The sequence below is a fragment of the Symsagittifera roscoffensis genome, chromosome 3, assembly GCF_963678635.1.
Source record: "Symsagittifera roscoffensis chromosome 3, txSymRosc1.1, whole genome shotgun sequence".
NCBI classification, from domain to species: Eukaryota; Metazoa; Xenacoelomorpha; order Acoela; family Convolutidae; genus Symsagittifera; species Symsagittifera roscoffensis.
The window spans coordinates 25,676,152-25,696,742 of NC_087064.1; the positions used below are offsets into that span (position 1 = coordinate 25,676,152).

Sequence of the window (20,591 nt, forward strand, 5' to 3'; positions counted from 1 at the left end):
ACCTAAGCCCACAGAATGAAGACCCGAAGGCGTTACCTTTAGATAGTTTGAATATGTTATGTTTCAAAGACAAAGCAAATCAAAAAAGAGTGGAATATTTGTTTACGGGCTTTGGTTCATGGGCTTTGATTCATAATCTCACAAAATTAGAATTTTATTGTAATTTTTCCTTTTGAATTTCAAAAACCGATTTGGAACAGTTCTAATTGTGTTTTTTTACTTTACGTATACACATTGTTATAAGATGGTCCGTTTTAAAAGGTGATACTGCCACAAGAGTATCATTAGACAGAGATTTGGCTGTGATTCGGTAACCCATGAGGGATCTGTTGGGAGTATAATTACATGTTGCAAAGGTTTTAAACACGGAAAAATTTTATCTGAATTCGAATCTCGATGGAATGATGGAGTTTAGCTTCTGGTTAGTTCAAATGATTCATGTTCAAATCTCCTAATATAGTCAAATCTATGGCTTCTGAAGCTATAAATTCAATGCCTTTCAATGTGTCATCAATGATTAATCGTTTTACCTGCTTGTGTGGCATTTCTAAAAAAACTCACGGATCTAAGCAAATGTACTTCATCATAGAAGAGTGATTGGTATTTGACCGTCTGAGCAATTTCATCGTAAATTTGTACAATTTAAAACTCCTTTCTTTTAAAATAGTTGATAACAACGTTGTCAAACTCAGTTATTGATCTGCCGCTTATTGAATCAGATGCGGCATTAACAGGCGGAATTTGACATATGTTAAGATTTCCAGGTCTAAATTTGTGCTCGTTTCATGGTTGCACAAAAAACTTCAGAGAGCTCATCAACTGATTCATGGAGCTCTCTCGTCAGAAGTTAGTGCCATCCTGGAAAATGATTGATTTGATCCTGGAAACCGATTTAGAACAAATTTAATTGTGTTTTTTTACTTTACGTATGCACATTGTTATAAGATGGTCGTTTTAAAAGGTGATAATGCCACAAAAATTTCATTATACAGATATTTGGCTGTGATTAAGTAATCCATGAGGGATCTGTTATGTGCATAATCACATGTTGAAAAGGTTTTAACCACGGAAATATTTTATCTAAATTCGAATCTGGATGGAATGATGGAGTTTAGCTTCTGGTTAATTCAAATGATTCAAGTTCAAATCTCCTAATATAATTAAACCTATAGCTTCTGAAGCTATAAATTCAATGCCTTTCAATGTGTCATCAATGATTAATCGTTTTACCTGCTTGTGAGGATTTATGCAAGAAAGGTTACATGCCTTTTTGATTGCTTTCAGATATGATTGAACTAAATTCTACCCAGATACCTTCGAAGTGTGACGGAAATTTTAAGACATGACGGAAGTGAGTAAGAAATTTTAATCTTCCCGGATCTTGCAATTTTTTTGGGATGAAAATTGCAACCCCTTCTGAAGTTTGACCAGAGCCTTTTTGTTTTCGTCACAGCTGAAAAAAGTATGAATTCATTCGCAGAATGAGTAGGTGAGACGATCACATGCTTCATCCAGCCAAGTTTCAGGGAGACTTATCACAGTATTTGAGTCAATACTTTCCGAGAGGGAACATTTTTCAGCATGTTTAGTTTCAAGCTTATGCATATACGAGTCACAAATTTGAAGTACTCATGGTGTTGTTTCGTAATACTTTTCAGGTTCTCGCCAGATGACAGGGCCTGGGTTTACTTGTGACCTTGCAATCTTAAAAAGTGATATTCAAACTGCACTATGGATTAAGCTGTGTACCCACCTTTGAGTTTAGATATTGGTTTGAACGGCGACACATAAGCTCGGTTGCTTGAAAAAAGTGATTTAGTCCAATGTTAATAATTCGGGCAAGAATTAAAAGATTATTAAAAGTAGAACAACTAAACATTATGCACAAACAAATGAACTCGAAATTCTTTGGGCGCGTTACTGCTATATCGATCATTAGTATGGATAACACGTGTTGCGCATGTCATAATTATGGCAGTTAATGTTTAAATAACTAAATGTTTGGTTATTCGTAAAAATTGAACTATCAATCCCGCTGTGTCTATAGTTCGGTAATCTCTCTGGGTGCTCGGGGCCCCCTCCCTATTAGATTTGAGATTTGAGCAAGGTTTTACGCGGTTCCTCTGAGTGTGCTTTGGGCCCCTAGAAGTAGAAGGAGTTTGTGACAAGATGTGAGGGTATAGGTTTTAGGGCGGTATTACCTTTTCCAGTATGGCATTTCTCAAACAACTCACGGATCTAAGCAAATGTACTTCATCATAGAAGAGTGATTGGTATTTGTCCGTCTGAGCAATTTCATCGTAAATTTGTACAATTTAAAACTCCTTTCTCTTATAACTCTCTTAAAACTCCTTTCTCTTAACTGAGTTGTCAAACTCAGTTATTGATCTGCCGATTATTGAATCAGGTCCGGCATTAACAGGCGGAACTTGACAGATGTTAAGAGCTCCCGACCCAAATTTTTGCGCGATTTCATGGTTGCGCAAAAAACTTCAGACAGCTCATCAATTGATTTATGGAGTTTTCTCGTCAGAGAGTTAGTGCCATCCTGGAAAATGATTGATTTGAGCTCAACATCGTGTAATTTTAGTGAAAATTTTTTTCTTCTTGCAAAAGCACCATGATAAGTATGAATTGTCACGTCTTTTGGGAGATGCTTTGTCAAATTCAGCTAAAAAAAACTTGAACCAATAATCAAATTTTTTATATCTGTCGGAATATACTTAGCTGCAGCATCAAAAGGAGCTCTGACTCTTTCTGTGTCAAGATTTGTAATCGGGCCAACATTATTTGGTGATATCGTTAGGATATTTACAAGAATGTATGTCTTAAGATAGTTATCTTTTCTCCCGAAGTTAGTTTTGAGAAGGTATCGGGTATCAAGATGCATTGGTGTCGACATTGTGCTGAATCCAGAATTGTGCCAAAAATGATTCAGTGTTGCCATAAATAGCGCAATGATGATGTAGTAATCAGTGCGCAGTGAATTCAATTAATGTTTCATTTCACTCAGAGTCAGTTTAGGGCTACATGGCGAGACTAAACGAACTAAATTAACATCTGGTTCAAGGGAAAGAGCGTACCGAAAATGAACGCACATGATCTCAACTAAAAACCTTCATCTAAATCACATTATGTAACCAAATAACAAACCCGTTCAATGCAGCAAAGAACTTACATCAGCATCAGTTAGTAGAATCAAATGACATCACATTTATAAACTCAAAAATTATACAACAGGACTCAAATGAGCCTTAACAACTCACAACGGAAGTATTCAGTTCTGCAAAGATGTTTTTAGTCAGCAAAGTTTACTTTATATGTCAACGAGGTCCAATTGCATATCAGGTCTGAAGTTTTTCCAATTTTTATTGTCTCAAACACTTTGCCTCCGTAAAAAATTAAGTATTACAAAAATGCCAGATGACTTTTCATATTTAAACCATTTCATCTGCTGTTCGATTGGCTTTAAAAAATTTTCCCAACAATTTTTCTGTGTCGAAAAAAATTGGTCTACACAATTCGTTTTAAAGCTACTCGGAGCGAGCAGAGCAACTACTGGATTTTTGAATGTCCTTTACTTCAATAGTTGTGATCAGAACATTTTTTCTACTTGCAGAACAATCGAACTATTTTTCTTTCCACTTGTCCAATTAGTATATTTCCCCACCCGTTTATAGAACTAAAGGCAAAATCGCAAAAGCCACGAAAAAAAATCACAAATGAATAATTATAATTGCCTAACTTAAGTTCATTTTTTTGATATTCAAAAAACGTTTGTACAAAAATACGGCGTGGGCTCGCAGTAACTGTTCATAAAGAAAACGGGAAAAGGCGCCTCAAAATTATTTGCGCGGGGCGGATTTGCGATTAACAAATCACCATTTGCTTCTTTGCTCTCTTGCGCTTTGAAAGCATGAGCTACTTGAAACAAATTTAAAACATAAATTTATTTTCAGGGCTTCGCTCTGCTACCATCATACGCAGCTAATTAATAACACCTGTATATATTTTTAGATGTACTTTATCTCGCGGCGAACACCATTTTTCGCCTTTTTCGCTGCCTGGGGATTTTTACACTTGAAGTTTACCAATTTGGTCGATCAATAGTACAAGTTATTCCATTCCTGCAAAAAAACTTCAGTAAAATGGCAATGGTATTACATATATATGCGCCGGCACCACAGAACAAATACCAATATCCACACACAGATATTAACAGCATGTCAAAAGGTATAAATTTGCACCAAGCGCAGTATACATAATAGCACCATAACACGTGCGGTCAACCACTATATAGTTTTGCAAGCAAAGAACAAGTGACTGCATTGTAATTCCTTTTCTTTACTCCATTTTGCTCAACGAGAAAGACTTCAGAAATGTCTTTTGCATTGAACAAAATTATTAATATTCATTGAATTAACTTCGAATTCATTCATTCGAATGAGACTTGTTCACAGCAAACATTGAAAAGGATTATTCAAATCTAGCTATTCTTTTTGCAAATCAAATTTTTTCTTCAAGGACAGTTGAAAATGGCAGTCACTGAAGAAACATTTTCGATACTTCTTTCATCGCTTTGTATCGTCACGTTGACGATTTTTTGCGCATTCCTGCGTGTTTTCAAACGACGTTTCTTACCTTCTCAATTTCAGATCTTCGTGGAAGAGTTAGTTTGCACGTTCCAGATAGTAGCTGGAGTTAAAGAGGGCGACATAGTTTTGGACACAGGCGGAACTTGGGCCTATTTTGTGTTTATTTTTGTCCTTTTTGCGAGTTTTGGTTTATCTTTCGAAGGAAATGGAGCAACTTGCGGTTTATGGGAACAACTATTCTTCGGTCAAATATCTATTGTGAAATGCCTGATAGCGTGTATCTTGCAACTAATCGGTGGATTCATCGGACTTGTCTACATCAAATCCTTCTGGAAAATGATCGGTCTTGGTTCTTACCATCTCAAAATGTACAAGCACTCAACCGAAGATATTTGCGAATCTGCTATGAACTCAACACTATACGAAGGTATGGTTGCCGAGTTTACAGCTACGATTTTGTTCAGCATTTACTCAAACTCACTTCGAAATTTGTCACTGATTTCAACTGGGAAACGAAGAGCCTATTTTGACGCCTTTGTGACGTCATTCATAGTGATAGTTGGAATGGATTACACTGGCATGATGTTCAATCCTGCATTGGCTACTGCTTTGACCTTTAACTGTAAAGGCCACTCAGTTTCAGAACACATTTTGGTCTACTGGTTTGCACCATTTTTAGCCACTGTTGTTTCATGCATTTACTTCAACTATCAGAAGAAACAAACAAAGGAAAAGAAGGCGGAAAAGAAGGATTAAACTTTAAAAAAAGGATTAAAATTTCAATTAAAACAAATTTCAAAAAACAACCTTATCTATCCACTCGTGCCAGAAATTCTGCATGTTAAACATCTTCACTGCAAAAAAGTGCAATTATTTACAAGATAGTGACTTATAACCATTCTGTGAAGAAATATCTAAGATGCAGCAAGCTGAGAAGTGCGATTTGAAGTAAAAAAAAAGTATAACAATAAGATATGCAGCCTGTTGCGGTGCATGTAACAAAAAGTTACGATCACAGCTATGTGAGAAGCTGACATATATTCCAGATTTTTAAACACCCAGTTATTCTAACAGTAACTAGGAACATTCATTACGAAGCCCACCCCTCCCCCCCCACCACCCCCCGCCCTCAGGAATTTGACTCTCCGTCCATAGAGCCCCTTTGTTACTATTCAAGACATCCATTTTCGGCCAATCGACCAACACGATCTACCTTTTTAGAAAGGCTCCAATGTATACTATTTTTGAGAGAGACGGAAGTTGGTTATCACATTAAAATTAACTGCCATGTAACGCATCTCCGGTGCTTCAAACATACAAGCGTGTAACACACCTCCGGTGCTTCAAACAGATTAGTAATCATGAAAGCTGCTTGTACATAAAAAATGGAGAAAAAAACGGCGAAAAGAATGTAAGTAAAAAATAGACGGGGAAATCCAAAAACGCTTTTAATTTCATGAACGATAAAAATAATTGTGACGAGAAGGTTCAAATCTCCATAACTACAGAGTTTCAGATCTTTGTAAACGAAACCCTAAAACAACCGACAGCATACAACTGCACTTTTCATACTAAAAAATTGAAACAATTAATTGTAAAATTATCAAACTCATAAATGGAATTCATAATCCATCGTAACTAATTTTAAAATATCAGACTCTGTTTTTTCTTTTTATTAAAAGTAAGTTCTGTGAAAAAATTTGAGCAAATATATGAGGATGAGAGGCCACATATGCATCTGCTGGTAGTAACCTGACATCGCCCCACCGAAGCGTCGACAATTTCACAATTTGAAAAGCTTTTATTTGAAAATAAATATTTTTGAAATACTTCAAAAGAAGATAGAAACGTCATAATTAAAAAAAAAAGACGTTGAGCATTCTTAACTGGAGTCCAGACAAACAGCCTGAAATTACCTTGCAATCACCTCGCCATAGTGTTGAGTAATTCGAACTTGGAAATTATTTTAGATCTTAAACTTTTAAAATATTATGAAGGATAAAAACGGCATGTCTCGGAAACTAAGATTATCTGAGCAATCAAACTTTGAAGCAAGATCTGCAACCTCTGAGAGTACCAAGAGATCAACCCACAGCAGGAAATATTCAGAAAAAAAATATTGAAATACAGTCATGTCTCGGAAACCAAATACATTTCAGCAGTCACCTTTGGAGGCAAGATTTTCATCTTTTGAGAGTATCTCGAAAGCACCTGACTACAGTGTTGGCTACTTCAAATTAAGTGGAAACTTTTTAAATCTAACTTTTCTGAAAGTTTCTGAAAAAATCATAAAAAATGTCATATCTCGGAATATAGAAAGATTTGAGCAGTCATATTTCGATGCAAGATTTGGAATCTCCGAGAAAACTTTAACAGCTCCCAACTTCAGGGTTGAGAATTTCAAATTCTGCCAAGTGTTCATATAAATTCTTTAAAACTTTTTTTTTAAATCAAAAATGAAGTCATATCTCCGAAACTAAGAGGATTTGAGCAGTCCCATTTGGATGCAAGATTTGCAACGACTGAGAGTACTCTGGCAGCACCCCATACTATAGAGTTGGCAAGTTCAATTTTTGTTAAGTTTTGATATCTAAGTTAATTGAATTTTAAAAAAAAAAACGTCATAACTCTGAAACTAAAAGGATTTGAGCAGTCAATTTTTGAGAAAAGATTTGTAACCCCTAAGAGTACCTTGATAACACCCAACTACAGGGTTGAGAATTTCAATTTACGTGGAATCTTTTATATCTTAGTTTTCAGAAAGTTTTCAAAAAAGTCACAAGAATCGTCAGATCTCGTAAACTAAAAAAGATTTGGGTGTTCATATTTGGACTAATTTGCAAACAATAGGGTAAAACTGACAGCATCCCACTTTTGGATTTTATAGTTCAGACTTGACAAAAACGCTGAATTCAAGCTGGAAAAATGAAAAAAAATATAACCATTGCAATAAACGATATAGCTTAACCGTGCAAAACTCTTTCGTTGAACTTGCGAAAAAAATACCTTGAAAAAGCTTAAACATGGAGAGATAGTAAAGCCCTCACTTAAATACTTCATATATTAAATTACGTGAACACTGCTTATATATAAACAAAACGAAAAATGACAGGAATACAACCTTAACAATAAACGGGAGCATCCAACAACGCTTAGGATTTTAAAAATCGAAGGATGAAAAAATTTTATTTTACCGGTTCCTTTCAAACTAAAATGATCAATTCTCCAAACCTACTGCGTTTTAAATCTCAGTATTTCAAACTCAAACATAACCCTAAAACGGTACACAGCATACGACTGCACTTTCTACAATTAAGATTTCATTGGCGCAAAATCACTAAACTCTTGAGACTCACTCTTGTGTAAGTTAGTTTTTATTCATTTCATTAGCCTTTACTTAAATGAATTGCTGCCGGCAAAAAATATATGCAGCGTAATTATTTTACAACCACCCAGCGTAATTTTTTTGAAACAGACATTTTTTCTTAATTAATGAAAATTTTTGAAATCTAAAAACCGACAATTTAGAAAACTCAAACAATTTGACCAAAAATATGCGAATGGAAACGAAACCAAAGATAAGGACTTATAACCATTCTGTGAAGAAATATCTAAGATGCAGCAAGCTGAAAAGTGCGATTTGAAGCAAAAAAAAAAGTATAACAATAACATATACAGCCTGTTGCGGTGCATGTAACAAAAAGTTACGATCACAGCTATGTGAGAAGCTGACATATATTCCAGATTTTAAACACCAAGTTATTCTGACAGTAACTAGGAACCTTCATTACGAAGCTCACCCACTCCCCCGCCAAAAAACGGCGAAAAGAATGAAAGTAAAAAATAGACGGGGAAATCCAAAAACGCAAAGTTTTCAAAAAAGTCACAAGAATCGTCAGATCTCGTAAACTAAAAAAGATTTGGGTGTTCATATTTGGACTAATTTGCAAACGATAGGGTAAAACTGACAGCATCCCACTTTTGGATTTTATAGTTCAGACTTGACAAAAACGCTGAATTCAAGCTGGAAAAATGAAAAAAATATAACCATTGCAATAAACGATATAGCTTAACCGTGCAAAAACTCTTTCGTTGAACTTGCGAAAATAATACGGTGAAAAAGCTTAAACATGGAGATATAGTAAAGCCCTCACTTAAATACTTCATATATTAAATTACGTGAACACTGCTTATATATAAACAAAACGAAAAATGACAGGAATACAACCTTAACAATAAACGGGAGCATCCAACAACGCTTAGGATTTTAAAAATCGAAGGATGAAAAAATTTTATTTTACCGGTTCCTTTCAAACTAAAATGATCAATTCTCCAAACCTACTGCGTTTTAAATCTCAGTATTTCAAACTCAAACATAACCCTAAAACGGTACACAGCATACGACTGCACTTTCTACAATTAAGATTTCATTGGCGCAAAATCACTAAACTCTTGAGACTCACTCTTGTGTAAGTTAGTTTTTATTCATTTCATTAGCCTTTACTTAAATGAATTGCTGCCGGCAAAAAATATATGCAGCGTAATTATTTTACAACCACCCAGCGTAATTTTTTTGAAACAGACATTTTTTCTTAATTAATGAAAATTTTTGAAATCTAAAAACCGACAATTTAGAAAACTCAAACAATTTGACCAAAAATATGCGAATGGAAACGAAACCGCTGGTAGTAACCTGACTTTTCCCTAGCAACGTGTTGACAATTTTCAACTATTTTTTTAATCCTTGATACTTTTTGAAACAAAAAAAAACGTCAAATTTACAAAAAAAATCCTTTGAGCAGTCATCTTTAGAAGCCAGATAGTAATTTCTTGAGAGTACTTAGAACTTTTTGGAGCAACCCACCATACTGTTGAGAGATTCAAGCATTGTTAATTTTTTCAATAAGGTTTTTTTGAAAAGTTTTGAAAAAAATCATAAACAATTGACATCTCGGAAACTAAGACGATTTCAAACTAAGAAGTAGTCAAAATTGGAGGAAACTATTTTAACCTCTGCGAGTAAGATGATTTGCGAGTCAAACTTAAAGGAAAGAACTGGAACCTCTGAGAAAACCCCGAAATAACCCCTTTAAAATGTTGGAATTTAAGATTTCGTTTAAGTTTTTAAATCAGGTTTTTTGATTTTTTTTCAGAATATTTAAAAAAAAAATGTTCATTTCGTGAAATCTGAAATGATTTTAGCAGTCAAATTTGGAGGGAAAAATGGCAACCACTGAGATTTTACCGGGCAGCACCCAGTTAGAGGGTTGCAAAATTCCAATTGCAAAAGAACTATATTTCAGCTTTGGAAACATTTGAACATATCAAAAAAGCCTCATATCTCGGAAACTAAGAACATGTGAGTATCCAAATTTAGAAGCAATTAACCTTGAGACTACCATACCAGCACCCAGCTTCAGCGGTGAGAATTTGAAACTGCAACTTTGGAAATCAAAGCTTTCTGTAAAATATGAAAACAAAAATAATAAAAACTTCACAACTCAGAAAGTAAAAAAAAAAGAATGGTCGCTCTTGGACGCAACATTTCCACTCCTGAGAACATTCTCAAATTACCACACAAACTTTTTTCTGATTTTCAAAATCTAATTTCTGAAAACTTTGGTAAAAATCAAAAAAACCGTCGAATCTCGAAAACTACAAGAATTTGCGCGGACATATTTGGAGGCAACATTTGTAACCCATGAGATTACCCTTCAAACTTAGTGTTGTTTTTTTGTATCTTATTTCTTTGAAATTTTTTTTAAAAGCATAAGAAGCGTCAAATCTCGGGAAAAAAGCGTTTGGGCAGTCGCATTTAGCTCAAGATTTGCATTTGGTGAGAGTACCATAGCAGCAGCCAAATGAAGGGTTGGAAATTTCAAATAAAGGGTTGGAAAAACGTCATAACTGCAAGACTACAAAAATTTGAGCTGTCAAATTTAGAGGCATCATTCGCAACCCCTGAAAGTACGCTGACAGCAATCAAATACATGTTTCAGAATTTCGTTTTCTTCATTTTTTTAAATCGAAGTTTTCTGAAGATTCAAAAAAAAACAGAAAAACGTCATATCTCGAAAAGTAAAAAGAATAGAGCAGTCAAACTTGGAGGCAACCTTCGTAACACCAGAGAAAATCCTTACATTACGCAGCTACAGGGATGGGAATTTCATGGTTTTCTTTTTTCAAATCTAACTTTTCTGAAAACTGAAAAAAGAATCATAAAAAATGCCAGTTCCCGATAACAACAAGAATTTGAGAATTCATATTTTGAGGCAAGTTTCGGAACCCCTGAATGTACCCTGACAGCTCCTAATTCCAGGGTTGGGAATTTCAAAATTTGTGAAAACTTGAGTCAGGTTTAAGTTTTCAGTAAATTTTTTATAAAGTCACTAAAAGCGTCGTATCGTGCAAACCAAAATGATTTGGGTATTCATAATTCGAAAACTCTAGCGAATTTGGTTAGCTGTTTTCAAACTTGGTTCAATAAACACTGAACTGAAACTGGAAAATCGAAAAAAAAACTTCTGTAACTTTGCAGAATTCGATATAGCTTAAACGGGTAGTCTTTAGTTAAACATGCAAAAAAATGTGTTAAAAAAGCTTAAGCATGGCGAAATAGTCAACCCCGCATTTAAACATATGATAGATAGATAGACAGATAGATTGTAGAAAGGCATATGCTAAGATACGAGAAAACTCCACTCATTGATTCATGTCATTACGACTCAACAGAATAAAAATGTTTACACAGGGGCGAAGCGGAGTTTCGCATCAATTGCGATTCAACGCAAGCGTGGATGCATAGTGAAAAAGATAACAAGGCCCAGCCGGGTTTGAATCCAAGAGCATTCATTTGTAGGAAAATGCGTACGGGAAAAGACTATTTCCCGATTATAAGAGTTCCTGGCTCTCGCAGGTGAAATCAATCACAGGAGTATCAACAGCAATTGCAACTAAAAAGAAAAACACTTACAGCGCAATAAAAATGTGAGAATTTAGCCGAAAGCACAAACGCAGATGAACGAAAGTTCGACGATTAAAAATTCTCGGAAAAAATTTCACTTTCATACTAAAAAAAAGGTCCGGCCGGAACTCGAACCTCAGATATTGAGGTGCAAAAGCAAATAGAAAAGATCCTTGAAGTTTTCAAAAAAGGCAATTCAATTTCTTACAGACCTGTAGGGATAAATGACGGTAAAAAATCTAGTTCCCGATTACAAAACACTTCCTCTGGCAAGTTGAAAAACATAGCCAAAAGACAATAAGAAAAAAATTCGGAAAATTCATGAATGCAAGGAAACAAAAAAAACTTTAAAAAAAAAAAATATATATATATATATATGTAAATTGATCGATAAATATTGACAAATACGGCCTTAAGATTCTTTGATTTTCAAAAAAAAAATATGATCGACTTTTAGTTTGTTGAAATTCGCCCAATTTGAGAAAATTGGATCAAATGGTAAGTTTTGTATTCCAGTTTTGAAATCTGCAAATTAAAATCTACTTTTGAAATTGGAAGTCGATCACTTGAACAAGCAAAAACAGCAAAACAGATCTGCACAAATAGTCAGAATATTACGACCACAATTAGCACGGAATATAACGACACCAGAAAAATTAGTTTAGAATACTTTGAAAATTGGAATAATTCACCGCCGCGCAAAATAAATTGGACTAACGCATTGAGGTAGAAGAATAGAACCGCTCATGCTTGAATTTTAAAAAAATATATATTGAATATCTTTTGCCATTCAAGCTCAGGGGCTTCGAAGTCTTCAAGAGGGTATCAAAAATAATCGTCAAAAATATTATTTCGCCAAAAATGAGTGCGTCAGCATCGGAAAAAACAACGAACTGACCGAATAGCACTACGCTCGCAAACGACACTGTTTCGATGAGAATACATCCTGATAAAAACTTTCATACAAAATTAAGAATTTCAAAAAAATAATTATTACATTCACAATTTTTGAATTAAAATCTTTGAAATCCCGCAGGATCGAGGCCGAAAGAAAAATATTAAAATGTTGAAGAGAGCCATTAAAAAGTTACAAAACAACAAAATTTGAGTTTATCCAACATGATTTGAATAGAGTAGATAAGATATTTACTCAGCAAAAAAAAAAGCTCAAAATATGTCTATTGGTTGACGAAAAAAGGGAGTAGACCAAATAACTGACGAGATGTTTCAGTGATTTTGTTCAGCAAGCTGCTTATAACAAAATGTACATATGGAGATTTGAAAATCCTTGTCAACCGCAAGCGTAATAGCGAAGCGCCTAATCATTGTATTGGGTTAAGAAGGCTCATTTAGATTAATTGACCCGGTATTTTTTAAATAGCTTTTGACCAAATATAAACTGACTCATGTTTACATGAATTTTTGAAAGAAGTTAACAATGTTCATTCTTTATAGAAAGCTTTAAAAAGCGAGCTCAGTTAGTTCAGCTTATGTCTAAACACCCAATATACAGTTTGGATGGATACAATTGCCATGGTAATAGCAAAACGTTAGCTCTCAATTGCATTTGTCTGATGTGTTCCGGAAAAAGCGGGCGACTCAAATTTCTGTACTGGAGCATATAGTTCCTGATTTAAAACATGTTCTCTCAAATGCAACATTTATTGCCACAAAGTATAACTTTATTGTTCCGACTTTCGAAGAAAACGGAATATTTATGCTCGGTGTGGTTTTTTTCAGTCAATTTTCGCCGATCGAAATAATAGTTTTCGACAAAAAAATTGTTTACCCCATTGAAGATCTCGACTTCTTGAGTTCAAATATAAAAAGATATTTCACCTCCGATTATTTTTTGCAAAGTTCTGGGAGTTTGAACATAGCCAATTTGTCCATGCTCTGGTCTAAATTCTATGCGCTTTGAAGATTTAAGTCAAAACTTAGAAAACTTAACGCGAATTTTTTATGCGTGGCGGAATTATCCCGCACAACAAAACCGTTTCAAATTGAATTGAGGCTAGCTTATTGGTCGTATTAATTTCTTACGGCTCAAAATTTTACACTTTGATTTAGTCCAAATTTTAAATGTTTTCAATATTTTCTTTTCCTAAAAACTATTCGATATGAATTAAGGGACAGTCGGAATATTCAGGGCTTTGCCCTGATATACGAGCAGTCTTGCTTATTGCTATATGACCCGACAAAGAAGTCAATTTGCGAAAAGTTAATTGATTCTAATATCAACTGATTACTATACAAACAAATTTTACTTACTTTTCTAATATATTTCATCCGGCAATTAGTGAGAGTTTAATAATTATTCAGAAGGAGAGTTTTGATCTTTTAATTATTCTAGTAAGGTGAATTTGACGTTGTAATTTGAGTGTACATATTCGGTCCACCACTGGCGGAGCTCGGGCGTCAACACGAGATCATTCAGTTGTAGGTCTGTCATCTCACTTCCGCAATGTGACAGAATGAACTCTATCAGCGCCTGACTGTCAATCGTCCATTTCTTGCTGATCGAAATGTGAAATTTCCTCAAACGAGGCAGCAACTTCTCAATGCAGTCCGTGAAATCTTTCGTCGATTCCTGTGGTTCAGCCGTGCTTAGATAGTGCAAGCAAAGATACTCGAGGTAGTAGCTCTTCTCGAAAAGTTCTTTCAACTCGCTACATGGCAAGCCGTATTTGATATTCGAAATGATTAGTTCCGATAGGCGTTCAGGGAACTCGGGATAAGTGCCTTCTACACTTGTGACCATCATTATTTGCGAATTTCGAATAATCAGACGCTCAAGCAGACTGAGGTGTCTGACATAAGGGAAGTACACAATTTGGAGGCCACTTTCAAGTTGCAGGAACTTAATGTTCTTGAAACAGGGGTACCCTAGAAATGTATTCCACACTTTTGAAATTTTATCAACTCGGCTATCCTGGTGTCTATGTGAGCCCAAACTGCTTAAGCGACTTCCTATGTTCTCTCTAATCTTCAGATCTCGAAAGTTTTCCAGTTTGGTGATTCCAAGGCACGTTAAGGGATCTAGGCGCATGATCTTTTCCAACAGCGGGTGATCTATCTCCAAAGCTGTCACGTTGCCTAAAATTGAAGACACGTCTGATTCGCTCATCCAGTTTTCTATATGAGATCCAATTTCTAGAAGAATCAGTTGAGATAGAGCCAACGGTTTTGGGCTCTCGTCCTGCGCATACAGACACAAGGCTTCAATCAAATTAGAAATTCTGATATGGTTTAAATCGATCTGGTTCTTCAGCAGTGTTATTATATCCTCAACCTTGTAATTCTCGCCACTAACTGTGAGTGACTCGAGTTGAAACTTCGCATGGGCTATTTTCAGAAGTCCTTCTGAAGTTATATTTTGTTGTTCATCCTGCAAATTGAGCTGCTTTAATGCCGGGCAATTGTTTGAAAGAATCTGGATATGTTCATCTGTGACTCTACCAAAAGATAGATTTAGCTTCTGGATGTTTCGGCAGAAAAATGTGATCACGTTGATGTCTTTCACGCTGAGTCCCCACCTACTAAGGTTAAGTTCAGTCAGCGAACTTGTACACCTAGTAGCAAGAGCATCTGTAATAAAGGCATGAGGCACATTGTGTCTGTGAACTCTCAGTTTGTTCAAGTCCAGTTTTGTAGTTGAGGTTGTGATTAACATACAGATTTCGTTGGCCGTCAGCAGGTTTGGTCCTATTCCATCCAAATGGCAGTACTCGTCTAAGATTCTGTCGATGAATTTGCATGGCACTGGGTCGAAGAGGTCGTACTCGTTTTTGTACAGTTCGCCAAATAAAGACCTGGCTCTAACAATCTCTTTGACTACGATCTCTTTCAAGGAGGGGAAAGGACGCACGGCAGGGGGCATGTTAACCTGAAAACTAATAAAAGTGAGAGTTCAAAGCTGCTGCAGATTAAACCGCCTTTCGTCTTTCGCTGAGACTACAAAATTATATTTTAAGACTCAGCAATTAGAAAAAACAAACAGACAGCTGAAAAATTATCAATCAGGTCGAAAAAAAACTAAAAAACGACAAAGAGAAGCTCTAAAATGTTTAAGAAAACAGTGAAACACAGAGGCGAAGCGGAGCTTTGCACCACTTTGCGATATTCGGGAAAAACATATATTTAAAAAAAAACAAAGAAGTCGAATCTATTCGGAACGACCGAAAATGAATAAAGCTAATTTTGAAAAAAAAACATGCCAAGACAAAAAAATTTAGCATCGGAAGAAAACTCACCAAGGTAAAAAAACCAAAAGTACCTAAGCAGAAACCGTTTCATACGAAAACAAAACATTAAAACTAACTAGCGCGTCAATCGCACCTCCGGTGCTACAAAACCAAGTCTTCAGAAAACAGACAAACCAAAATTCTAGGATTTAAGCAGTCATTCTTGGACTCCAGATTTGCAACCCCTGAATGTACCCGGACAGTAACCCACTAAAGTTTGAGAAATTGAAGTTCGGAGTGTTTTTTTATCTAGTTTTTTTATATCTAATTTTTTTGAAAAAAAAACATGAAAAAATCATAAAAAACGCCAATTCTCGAAAACCAAAAGGATTTGAGCATTCATACCGGGACTCTAGATTTGCCACCACTGTTTTTACCCAGACAGCACCCCACTATAGGGTTGAGAAATTGATGTTCGCTTAATTTTTTTTATATCTAAGATTTTTGAAAAAAAATGAACAAATCACAAAAAACGCAATTTCTCGAAAACCAAAAGAATTTCAGCAGTCTCACTTGGACGCCAGTTTTGCAAATACTTAATATACCCTGACAGCACCCCACTATAGGGTTGAGAACTTCAAGCTCGGTTAGTTTTTTGTATCCAATTTTTTTTAAATCTAAACTTTTCTAAAAAAAAACATGAAAAAATCATAAAAAACGCCATATCTCGAAAACCAAAAAGATTTGAGCAGTAATAGTTGGACTCCAGATTTGCAACTTCTGAATATACCCTGATAGCATCCCACTGTAGGGTTGAAAAATTGAAGTTAGGTTATTTTTTTTATATGTTTTTTGATTGAAAAATGAAAAAAATCATAGAAAACGCAATTTCTCGACAACCAAAAAGATTTGAGCAGTCATAGTTGGACTCCACATTTGCAACTTCTGAATGTACACTGACAGCCCCCCCCCCACTATATGGTTGAGAAATTGAAGTTTGGTTAATTTTTTTTATATCTGAGGTTTTTGAGGAAAAAAATGAAAAAATCACAAAAAAACGCAATTTCTCGAAAACCAAAAGAACTTGAGCAGTCACATTTGGACGCCAGATTTGCAACTGCTGAATATACCCTGACAGCACACCAATATAGGGTTGAGAAATTCAAGTACAGTTAGTTTTTTGTATCTAATTTTTTCTATATCTAAATTTTTTTGAAAAAAAAAATAAAAAATCATAAAAAACGCAATTTTTCGAAAACCAAAAAGATTTGAGCAGTCATATATGGACGCCAGATTTGCAAACCCTGAATGTACCCTGATAGCACCCCACTATAGAGTTGAGAAATTCAAGTTCGCTTGGGTTTTTTCTTTCTAGGTTTTTTGAAAAAAAAATAAAAAAAACCATAAAATCGCCATATCTCGAACAATATAAGGATTTGGGCAGTCATACTTGAACTCCAGATTTGCAACCCCTAAACGTACTTAACAGCACCCCACTATATAGGAATGTATAGAACGTATGTATATAAAAAATTTTCAAATCTTGCAACTTTTTGGCCTTTTAACAGACCAACAGGCTTAAACATTTCTTAAGCATTTTAACCTACGGTATAGCTTAAACGTGCCAAAAAAAATTTCGTTAAATATGCAAAAACTAATACATTGAAAAAAATTAAACATGCAAAAATAGGGACTTCTTAAACACGTCAACATAGGGACTTCTTAAACATGTGTCACGTGAAACGCCAATTAAATAATAGATAGATAGATAGATTAGAAAAAATATTCAGATCCCCTCCCCTCAAAACACCTACGCACACAAACAATTTCTTCAGTCATCAAACGACGCAATGTCAAGCAACTCAGCCAATAAAAATAGGCCGAAATCATTTAAGCAGAACAAAAATTTTAAGCGAAATCAAGGCTAGTAAAATAACAAACAGAAGGAAAAAAAAAGCAACTACAATGTAAACTGCGTACAGCAAAAAAAATCTATTATGTTGCAACTAAGCGGAATAAAACATAACCAGACCAATAATAAGCCAACAATTTTTTTGAAACGGAATAATTCCAATTTGAAAACAAAAACTGGTCCTGTCAGATTGAACCAATGACCTTTGCCGTCCCAGAGGTATTTGTTACCTCTACACCAAGCGTGCAGGAGACGCAAGGAAATTTAAATTTATAATAAACTAAACCATTTCTAAATTTGACCATTATATGAACAAATTTATTTACAGGGAAAAGTCTAGTACCCGGTTGCAATACACTTGCTATCACAAGAGTAACACAGAGGTGAAGCGGAGCTTCTCATCACTTGCGACACGACACAAACAAAAAACATTACAAGTCGAAACAAAATGAAAAGATTTTATCACTTGTCTCGATAGAAGTTCATTCTAGGGAAATACGCTCGACAATTGAACATTAAATTGGCAACTAAACACAAGAGTTTCAAAGCGGAAAGAAGGCCGACAATCTTTTGGCAGACCCAAGTTGGGCCCAAAAATAAAGATTCTATAAAAAAAAAACGTTTAAGTTCAAAGTCCCACCTGAAACTGCAATCAACAGCACTTGCACTTGCAACTACAATGGAATTTGCTGACAGCACAAGCAAAATCTGTGGCAACTTAACCGACAGTACTTGGGCAGACAAACGAAAGTCCATTTCAATTTTTCGTATTTTTTTTCAATTTCATTGACACTCAAAAAAGCCCGTCCAGGACTCGAACACCGGCCAGGACTCGAAAAGAAGAGAAGAGACTCAAAAACCGGCCAGGACTCAAAGAGAAGAAGTGAAAAGAAGACAAAAACTTGTAGGAAAAATTGTTTACGGGAAAAAAGTCATGCTCCAGATTAGATTACAAAACACTTGATGTTGTTGTTGTTGTTGTTAGCCCACGCGGGTCGGGTTGGGCTCTTCTGTCTCCAGGTCAAGGAACTTAGCAACCTCTACCGGCCGAAGCCACAGGTCTGCTGGGGTGAGTGGGGAGGGGTTTTGGGAGCAGTTGAAAAGGTGACAAGTTGTGTGGGGGGCAAGGGAACAGGTTGGGCAAAGGTGGGAGATGGAGCTGTCGAGGCGGGATAGGTAGGTGTTAAGGAGCCGGCTGTAGCCAGACCGGAGTTGGGAGAGCCTACAGCGCGTGGGACGTGGGAGAGATTTTTCAGAGGGGTCAATCTTTGGGGGAGGGATACAAATAACTTTAGACGGAGGGGTTTCGGCTAGGAACTTGGTTACAAGGGAGGTATGGTTGTCTTTTAAAATTGGTTTGTAGTAGTTAAAAATAAAAGTGGAGACTTCGTCTCGGTCGTCCAGAACTAGAGGGTGGTTTGCGTAGACTGAAAAGTCGGTTAAAATTTTCTGGGTGTCTTCTTTGAAGCAGCTTATAATTGAGGGGCGAAGTAGACGGGGAGGAGGGGGATGTGAATGTATAAAATTAATGGGATGGTGGGAACGATAGGTAGAGATAAAAAATTGAGATGACAGAAGGGTATGGTGGTCTTTGACCGTTAGGATTTCAGATTCACTGTGCAGGTGGGCAGTGGAACTCATTAGTTTTGATCCAGTAACAACGCGAAGGGATTGGTTTTGGGCAACCTGCAGGCAATTTATGGAGGTGTTACTTGATGCGTGGGACCATGCGGGGGCTGCATAGTCAAGTATGGGGCGAATTAAAGCTTTAAAAGTTAGGAGGAGGGTTTCTTTGGAGTGACCCCAGGTTGATCCTGCTAATGCCTTCAGGATTCCGATCCTGCGTCTGGCCTTTTCAGCGGATTGTTTGCAGTGAGTGGCAAAACAAAGTGTTGGATCAAATGTCACCCCTAAGATTGTTGGATTTTTGTTTAGGGGTAGCGCCTCGTTATTTAAAAGAACACTAGGTGTTTTATTAAATTCTTTGTTATAAGAGGAGAAAAGTGTAACTGATCCTTTAGAGGACGCGAAACTTAGTTTGCGTGAGGTGAAAAAATCGTAGAGCCTTTTTAGGTAGCTATTGATGGAGTTTGAGGCGATATCAATATTGGAACTGCTTGCGAAGGGGTGGAAATCGTCTGCATACGAAACAAGGTTTACATTATCGGGAGGTGGCGGTGCATCATGGACATAGAAATTGAAGAGTGTGGGTGATAAAACAGAACCTTGGGGTACGCCACAGTGGATTATTCGATGGGGGGATGTGTGTTCACGGAATGAGGTGGCAGCCTGTCGACCATTAAGGTAATTACTTAGCCAGCGGACTAGACTTCTTGGGAGGGGAGTGTCATGAACGAGTTCCACAAGTGAGCGATGACACACCATGTCGAAAGCCTTAGATAAGTCAAGTGTGGCCAGTACCGTACGTTTAGGGGGGCGATTTTGGTTAAAACCGTCTGAAATGTAAAACTCGAGAGTGGAGAGAGCTGTGGTGGTGGAGTGAAAAGGGCGGAAGCCGTGTTGGTGTTTGGCGTTGGGGAGATGTTTGGTAAAGATGGGGTGAACGAGCCTCTCCAGAATTTTAACAATTGGGCAGAGTAAGGATATAGGTCTGTAAGATGTTGATTGTTTAAGATCCTTATTGGGCTTTGGAAGCGGTGCAATTTTTGAATTTTTCCAAATTTGGGGGATAATGTTTTCGGACAAAGAGATATTAAAAAGGTATGTTAAGTATTGAGTAGCAAGTGGGCCGAGATGTTTAAGATGTATATTACAAAGGCCGTCGGGACCTAGCGCTCGCGATGGTTTGCTGTCTGCAATGGCTTGTTTAGTATTTTCAGGGGTAAAAATTGGGCTGTCTGACAGCGGTAGTTTGGCAATTTTTCTTCTCGTTATACGAAGGAGTTTGTCAGAGGCGTGGGGTCTGGCATTTGTGA

At 36.3% G+C, this 20,591-nt stretch overlaps 1 protein-coding gene across 1 annotated transcript; it reads left to right on the forward strand.

Moving 5' to 3' along the window:
• The first annotated feature begins 4,116 nt into the window (after positions 1-4,116).
• On the forward strand, positions 4,117-5,680 carry LOC134841908 (aquaporin-11-like). Its single transcript, XM_063857979.1, has one exon. It carries the CDS (start codon positions 4,536-4,538, stop codon positions 5,349-5,351), a length of 816 nt encoding a protein of 271 aa, XP_063714049.1. The 5' UTR covers positions 4,117-4,535; the 3' UTR covers positions 5,352-5,680.
• Positions 5,681-20,591: the final 14,911 nt, after the last annotated feature.